An 8,848-nucleotide genomic window follows, 5' to 3' on the forward strand; every position below is an offset into this window, starting at 1 on the left:
CAACCGGTGTCTGGAGTAGGGGATTCAGGGGCAGACTGGTAGGACTGAGCCCTTCACATGGGGATCTGACGCTGTCTCCTGGTAGACTGGGTCAGAATGGAGTTGAGTTGTAGGACACCCTACTAGCTGTCAGTGAATTCCTTGGTATTGTGAGAATCCTCCCCAAAACAGAGATGTTGCAAATAGTACCCAATCATTTTAGAGACACTGTCCCAACTGTCAAAACTGGAGGAATAAAGGAAATGGACAGCTGTGACCTCAGTTTCTTTTTCTCCTACTGAAACTAAATAATAATCAGCTTTTCCTCTTTAAGATACTCATGCAGAGAGCTTGATTTGGCTAACCAATAATAGAATGGTAGTAAAATTAAGAATGATTTTTCCCTGCTCCTCAGTCTCCCATAGGGGTTCCCTAGAAAGAGAAGCAAATATGTGTCTGGGATACCTGAGACTAGAAGTTCCAAACTCCGGAAGTCTAAAGTGGAAATCACCAGCTTACGAGGCATCATTGTAAAACATCACTCCAGGTTTCAATTTGTAAAAGGAATTAAAAGACAGTGAGAGTCACAAAGTGCACAAAGTGATGTAATTTATTCCCTTCCCCTCCTTGTTAGCGTTCCATTTTTCCACCTCTGAGGGTCTGGGCTTAGGAGCTGGGTTCCGTGTCTCACACCACACAGCTCTCAGTGGTAGAACAGGAGCACAGCTGCCTCAGTGATCTCCCGGCTGGAGCTGTAACCCTGGTGAGCTCCGTATCCGTTCCAGTCAAAGGAGGAGAAATCCCCACACTGCACTGGATTGCCCTCTGGGAAGAATCCTCCTCCACCGATGCAGTGCTGGGGGGCAGGAGAAAACACAGTGAGGAGTTGGCTGTAAACACACCAGTGAGCTCTTAATGGCCGAATCCCCTGTAAGTTTGGTCTTCTTCCTACTTGCCTTGACCCCTCCCCTGAAAAAACCTTTCCCTCCAGTGGACTCTGAAACCATGCTTTCCTGAATTCCTTTCTACCTTCCTTCATGCTTATTCTCAGACCCCTCAACCACCCTTTTTCCTCAATGGATCCCCCAAAGGCTATTTATTGCTCACAGTTCTGTCCACACCTCACTCTCACAATGATGGTCTGTCTTCACCCATGACTTTTGCTAGAACCAGCATAATCATATATTGCCAAGATATACTCCTAAATCTGAATGACCAGCCAGGTATTTTCTGGGCTTGAAACCCCCTATCCAGCTGCCCTGTGAATGTCTCCACCTACATATCACTAGATCTAAAACTCCACTTAAGCAAAACAAAACTAATTCACTCTCTTGCTGCCCGTGAGTCTATTTATCTTCTTGTCACCCATCTTAACTGATAGCCAATCACCCAAAACAAAACCCTGAAGTCTGTTGCCTCTTTCACTTCCCATCCCCCACGTCCATTTAATCTTCAAGAACTGCTGATTTCACTGTTTATGCATCCATGCTTGCTCTTTCAAATTTATCAAGGCCACCCTGGCTCAGGTCCTCACTATTTCACATCTGTACCTTTACACCTGCCTCATGGTCTCATTGACTCTTATTTCCCTGCTCTTGAATCCATGTCCCCCTCCTTGCTAAACCAAAGTGATCAAGTCACTAATCTGGTCAAACTCCTCTGATGTGTCCCATAACATCAGATTATAGGTGTCCCATCACCTATAACATAAACTCTGTGTCCTGGACATAATGCAAAAGCCCCTCTTTGCCCTAATTCTTGCAAGTATTTCCAGCATCAGCTCTTAATTCTACACCATGTGCATACCATGATACAATTTACACAACAGCTCACTGCCCCCTCAACACACCATAGTCTATTAAATCCCAGTGATTTTGAACATGTCAGTTACTCATGCTCAAGGACACTACTCTGCCCCTTGCTGCCTATTGAACTCTACACGCATCTTTCGACATTCAGCAAAGATGTCACCTTCCTGCAGAATCAACTGTGTGCCGATAGTACAGGTAGAAGCTTCTGGATTGTGTTCCCAGAGCCCCTTTTTATGTTGCTATCACAGGCAATACCACATGAGATTGCAGTCTTGCATTTATATCTCTCTCCCACTCAGTCTGAGTTCCTTAAGATGACTCTGTCAGCTCTGCATCTCTAATAGCTGCACTTTGTAGGTTCCCTAGCATGTATTTTTAAGGAATCAGTGCTTGCAAGGGTACATGCAAATGAGCATTAATGAGCAAGATAAGGTTCCTTGCAAGCCAGTGTAGGGGGAACACATCCCACCCTACTCCCAGAGCCCACACCTGCATCACCCTCCAAATCATCTAGGGACCCTTCCATGAAGACACAGCTATTACACCTCGACTGAGAAATGGACAGCTGGTAACTGAACAGGGAAGTGAAGATGTCCTTGACTTCAGGGTCACGTTTCCCAGACTGACAGGTGTGGAAGGAAAAGGTAGTGAATGAATACTCTTGCTCTTAGCGCTCTGACTCTCTCTTCCTCCTGCCCCCCAGCCATAAATGTCCTTCAGAGACAGTCTCCACTAACCACAACTACAGTGCTCGCTTCTCAATACTGGGAAAAAATAAAAGAATAAAGTTTCTCCATTGAATGTAGAATGTCATCATGATCTCGACATAGGAAAATACTTCTTAAACACAGCTTCAAAGTACTAATCATATATGAGAATACAGATAAATTGGACTTCAATACAGGAAATTCTATCCACTGGACAAAGGTACAAACTTTCAGTTATAAACTAAGTCCTGGGATGTAAAGTATAGACTAGTGACTGTAGTTAATAATACTGATTTGTACACCGAAAAGTTACGAAGAGAGTAGATATTAAAATTTTTATCACAAGACAAAAGAATTTGAAACTATTTGTGGTGGTGGGTGTTGACTAGAGTTACTGTGATGATCATTTCAAAATACATAAAAATATAGAATCTTTATGTTATATACTTGAAGCTAATAAAATGTTTTATGTCCATTGAATCTCAATTTAAAAGCAATAGTAACAATTTTAAAAGTATGTCCACAAAATACCTGCAAAGGAATAAAATGCAAGGCAAGGAGATTTACATTCAAACATCCCAATCAAGTTTTCCCACACACACATAGACACACACACACACACACACACACGCCAGGGATCATCCCTAAACTCACAAACTCAGTGTTACAGCCAGTGACTCTCATCCCAGCACACAGGGCATTGGCTGCTCCCTCATTGTTAAACACCCTGAACTGGACGAATCCTGCAACAAATTCTCCTGGAAAAGAAGAGGCAGAGAAAAGCCTAAGTATTCAAAAGATGAACTGGAAACAATTTCCCTTTGACCAGCCCAGGGATTCCCTAAATCAACAGGTCAGGTTACCGCCCAGCACTCCAAGCTTAGGGGATGAAACCCAGCACTTCTGTAGACATCGGCCGCTACATCCTGGCTCTGAATTTGGCTGGAAGGGAACCTCCTTCCATCTGAGGTAACAAGACCAAGGCTCATGTTCACAAGAGTCACTTGTCTGCCTAGGGCTCATAGGAAAAATTAGAGTCCACTGAGAGATCAGCACGAAGACCTCCAGAGGTCCAGCAGGAATAAGCAATGATCAGAAGTGGCCATCAGTTTCTGCTAGCACACTTCTCATCCAATTACCATGACTTTATTTGCCCTACCTACCATTACCTGCTCTCCCTGAAATAGTAAATGTAAAAACTGATGGTTCACATTTTCCCACCAAACGTTAACTTTAGTAGTGTTAGTCTCTCAGTCGTGGTCGACTCTTTGTGATGCCATAGACTTCAGCCCGCCAGGTTCCTCTGTCCTAGAGATTTTCCCAGCAAGAACACTGGAGTGGGTAGCCATTTCCTTCTCCAGGGGACCTTCCCTACTGAGGTATCAAACCCATGTCTCCTGTTTTATCATGCTGAACAAATGTCTTCTTTCAAATAATAGCTATCCATCATAACAAAAACAAATTTTTCTCACTACCTTCCAAGTAGTTCTCACCTGGGAACATTAGCTTGCCTCTTTCGTTAACTATTACATCACACAGTATATTGATTAAGAAGTCTGGCTTTATATTCTTCTAACTCCATAGATTTCTCAGGATGATTAAATGACACAAAACCATGACAAGTTTCTAGAAAACAGTTTGGTGTCTTGTATTGATATGTGTTCCATAAATGCTGGCAATCATTAATTGTTCTTATTTACCCTTTCCCCAAGAGTGCAGCGAAGGATTGATGGCTGGGCTTTGGAAGCAGATACTCACGCTGACCATTTGGTGAGTAATAAGATGCAGTTTTCTCAGCATCGCCAAAGTCATAGTCCACAGGAATGGCTGGGCCATTGTCAGTCCAGCACTTCCCTGCTCCGTACTTCACCGGGAATTTCTACAGGGATGAAAATACAGATTGAGGAGAGTAGAGATACTGCTGTACTGGGAAGTAGAGGATTTAATGCCCTCAGGTGGCATTATTCAGACAACAGTGTGAATGATAGTGATTCTTTGCCATCCCTACTCATAGCTCAGAACCGAACCAGCCTCAAGACCCTTGTTTATCTCCTTCTTTACCCACCCCCTTCTTCCCCCAGCTTCTTGTGCTTCCTGGCTCACAGTTCCTCTGAAAGGCAGCACACTAGTTCACAGGGACCCAGAGGTAGGAGAAAGCCAAGCAGAGGTACCTCTTAGTGCAATGAACAGAGCAGACTTACTCCTCATCCAAAACACTGGCTCTCAGCTCACCAAAAGACTGCCCCCATCCCCCAGCCAGCAGCGCCATGTACCTGGTAGAGTCCAAAAAGATTATGTCCCATTCTCCGGAAGAAGCCAGTGTTGGTGTGGTACCTCAGCAGGGAGTTGTTCCTCCAGTGCTGCACGGGGGACTTGTTGGGCACGTGCCAGATGCCCAGATCCTGAGCTTGAATGTCGTAGTAGCCAGGGTTCTGCAGAGGGACACACACTCAGCCTGACCAGCCCAGGAGATGTCACCAGCCAAAGACCCACACACACAGCCCTCACTTGAGCTGAGAGCTCAGGGCTCCAGGGAAGCAGGTGGCAGCAGTCACAGATACCCACCCTCCTCCAGTAGATAATGAGACCCCACCACCCAAACAGCCTTGGTGGGAAGAAGTTGTGGTTCAAGACATGGACTTCTGTCTATCTTCTCCAGCCCCACCTCCACATCCCCATTTCCCACCCTCCCTTCCACATGCTCTGCTCCAGCCACACCCCTCTCCCCACCCTTTCCACCTGGAAACTCAGTGCCACCCACCTTGTAGTCATCGCTGGTGGCGGCCTCTGCAGACCCAAACGTGTTGTAGTTGGCCCAGTTGCCGTCACCCTCTGGGTAGTCAGCCCTGTTGCCCTGCTGACTGGACCAGCGATCGCCCAACGTGCATTTCCCAAGCATGTTGTTCTCATGGACGCTGGCCACCAGGGTCCAGCCACCACCCCAAGAGGTCATGTCACAGAAGGTCTGGTAGACGACACCATTCTCAGTGCGGAGGTGATACAGGCCATCTGCAGAGGGAATGAGCCCAGAGACCCCCTGTCTGAGAACAGGGAGTCCCTGTCAGGCCCCATTACCAGAAAGAATTTGGGAAGTCAGAAATGTATCCTGAAGGCTCCCACACACACCCATTTCTTGAGGACAATTCTCTGTGCGTAATCTAAGAGCAGAAACACTGACTGCCTTTGCTCCATGCTTCCTTCTCAAAAAGGTTTTATAGAGCAAACATCCAAGAAGACAGAGATGGTATCTCCCTCTGGATAGAGCCTCCTTCTGACCACTCGAGGCCGGATAACAGCATCTGACCACATCTCAAGTCCACATCAGGATGTGTGCAACTTAGAGCTAAGGGCAGGCATGGTCACTGCCCATTTTATGAGATTCAGATTCCTTAAGTGCAGAGTTCCTCCTCATATGCAGCCCCAAAGAAAATAAGCTGTAATATCAGAAAAGACTTGTACTTGCTTGATGATTCCAATGTATGAGCTGCTTGGCAAACAAATTACATGTGCAGATATCTCCTGGACCTCTTCACATCACTGTGATGGGACAGGACCAGAGAAACAGCACAGGAAAAAGCTGATGCTCTGGCTACTTCTGTGATAGTGAGTAATAAGGTTCTATGTCTCTGCCTACCAGAATCTATGACACTGGGGCAGACTAACTATTTAGCTTATTTACAAGGAGAAAATCTTATAGTCATCAGAGCTCTGGTCGCCAAACTAAGAGTCACCAGGAACACCAGGAACATTCTCTCTGTGTTCAGAAAATCATGTCTCCTACAACTAGATGGGACCCAAAAGCCTCAAAATTCCCACTGGAGATATCCTAGACTTGAAGCTGGAGTCGGAGCAGACAGGAGTGGTAGGCACACCCCTTTTGATCTCCATGACCAGGATCTGTAGTGGAAAAGGGGCCAAAAGGAGAGGATGCTGAGTTGGTTTATTACTCACCACCTGCGCTATGGCAACTTTCTTTGATTTCCTTGCAGGTTCTGGGCAGGAAAGACAGGAAAGGGGCACAGGTTTTGTTTCCCCCGAACTTCCCAACAGAAGGGGTCACTGTAGAGGATGTGAGGATAATTCTCATTAATAGTGTCACACGGCTCACTCCAGCCTTCCTGGTCATTGAATCCCAGCTCCTTTCCTCTCCACAGGTTCATCACTGGGCTTTGCAGCCCCAGAGGTCAGTGTCTCCTCTGCTAAGACTAGCTGAGCCACCATCTAGTACAGACTTAACTTGCACTCTTCTCCACAACTAATTAAACATGAAAACTCTCTTTATGCCTACTGTGATAAATGGAATTGCGAGGATGAGGACTAGGGAAGAATGTTCCCTGGACACAACCCTGACCACCAAGCACCCTCTGGAAATCCCAAAGCCAAGGCCATAGGAGCAGGAGCAGCTAGAAGAAAACAGTCTTCATCACTATGACTCCCCTGAGCCCCCTCAGCCAAATGCAGAGGCACAGACTGGGGCCCCAGGACAGGCCTTAGCTTCAGACCAAACATCCAGAGAGACCAGCAATCAACACTACGCCACAGCTCAATTTGGCTACAAAGTGTGGCTTCTCTGCATCTCCACGACTCCCCTCTGGGCCAGGACCTCCGCATCCAGCCCAGCTCCACTCCCTCTGCTCCACTGTGCATCTGGGTGAGCTGATGAAACTGCTGCTCCTGAGTGACCTACCTGCACCTCGCTCTCTGGCGGCCAAAGAGAGGAACAGCAGGAGGCAGAATCTGGACCCTGGCCCCTAAGAAGAAAGGAGGTACAGAACGTCATTGGCGGGTTCATTCTTTCTCTCCCTTCCACCCTTGCTGATTCATCGTTTTTCATCTTCCCATTATGATCTCTGAACTTTCTGCATATGGAAACCTCAAATGGAAAGTGATGAGATTCTGAGTATTCTCGAACCTCCTGGAATAGACCCCACCTCATCCAAGCGACTTAGCAGCAGCAGCAGCAGCAGCAGCAGCAGCAGCAGCATCCAACCCTCAAATCATTAAGGGCCCACAGGTTCCTTTCTCTGAAACTCTGCATCCCTGAGACCAAGATCAGACCTGAGCTGGCATCGTGGCTCCCCACACACTCGGATCTTGTCTCAGACTCAGCTTCCCCACAGCACGGAGAGCTATCCCCTTCCTTCCTCACAGATGCCGGGAGCTGAGAGCTTCCTGCCAGGTGGAGACTCAGAGCTACTGCCTCTGCAGACAGTCCTGACATGAGTGAAGTGCTGAGCCTTTATGGGGAGAGCAAAGCATGTGGGCCCTGCCCATCCCAGCCCACTTTGGTCTGCAAGCCCCTCCCTCAGGCTTTCTTCCCTTGAAGGTCCCTGAGGCTCGGCCCCGGCAATGAGAAGGATTGTGTAACTGTCTAGAGAGGCAGGAGGCAGCACTCCTGGGCACACAGATGACACTCACCATGAGGGGGGCAAGCCCTGCAGGGTCAGAGCACACACAGTGCTCCCTTCCGTAACAGACTCTCGGGATGGACGGGACCTCACGGTTCTTCCCTGCAGCCTGTCCTGCTCCCACCTCAGTCAGATACCCCAGGGCCTCACACACCTCCGTCAGGTCGTCATCCTTCCAGTCTTTCCCGAAACTTCTCCATGAAGCCTGCCCTGAATCCCTTACCCCTAGTCATAGCTGATGGATATTCCCCCAGCCTACTATGGGCTTTGTCACCCGAATTATGACATGTGCCACACTGTCATGTCATTCTGTTTTAGTTTGGGGGCTAAAATAATAGAAAATTTACAGAATATTGCAAAAATAAGAACAGTGCAAAGACACAGTTAGCTTCTACCTGCATTCACTGTTAGTTTGTATTCTACCCAATTTGCTTTATCATGTATGCCTTCTCTCTATATCCACACAAAAACTCACACAGCCTTTCTTTCTTTAACATATTGAGGATAAGTTACATATATGAAGGCCTTTTCCCTAGATAAGTATGTCCTTTCCCAATACAGATATTCTCATATTAACCACAGTGCAATTATCAACTTATATCATTAATTCTTTTTAATGTAACTGGTACTTGGCTAGGGTCCGCTAGCCTGGGAGTTCTACTCAGCTCAGGCAGCATTCATCAAACTGAATTTTCTCTGGCTTTCATTGCCTCCCATTATTAGGAGATTTCCTGTCCACACTGAAGCCCAAAATCCCCAGGGGATGTTCTTGTTGTTATTCAGTCACTCAGTGATGTCCAACTCCTTGCGATCCCATGAACTGCAGCAAGCCAGGCTCCCCTGTCCCTCAGTATCTCCCAGAATTTGCTCAAACTCATCTCTATTGAAACGGAAATGCCATCCAACCATCTCATCCTCCGTCATCCCCTTTTCCTCCTGCCTT

The 8,848-nt window shown here is 47.0% G+C and overlaps 1 protein-coding gene across 1 annotated transcript; it reads right to left on the reverse strand.

Moving 5' to 3' along the window:
* Positions 1–575: 575 nt before the first annotated feature.
* Positions 576–7,696, reverse strand: LOC147376878 (intelectin-1-like). The gene is made up of 8 exons (XM_086393643.1): positions 7,556–7,696; positions 7,185–7,248; positions 6,449–6,556; positions 5,259–5,506; positions 4,771–4,929; positions 4,256–4,376; positions 3,152–3,255; positions 576–835 (listed from the first exon to the last, which is right to left on the reverse strand). The coding sequence occupies exons 1-8, from the start codon at positions 7,565–7,567 to the stop codon at positions 683–685; spliced, it is 969 nt and encodes a 322-aa protein (XP_086249769.1). The 5' UTR covers positions 7,568–7,696; the 3' UTR covers positions 576–682.
* Between the last annotated feature and the right edge of the window lie 1,152 nt (positions 7,697–8,848).

Source organism: Bos grunniens, chromosome 3 (genome assembly GCF_055505025.1).
Source record: "Bos grunniens cultivar Pamir isolate PY7600 chromosome 3, Bosgru_T2T1.0, whole genome shotgun sequence".
In the NCBI taxonomy this organism is placed as follows: Eukaryota; Metazoa; Chordata; class Mammalia; order Artiodactyla; family Bovidae; genus Bos; species Bos grunniens.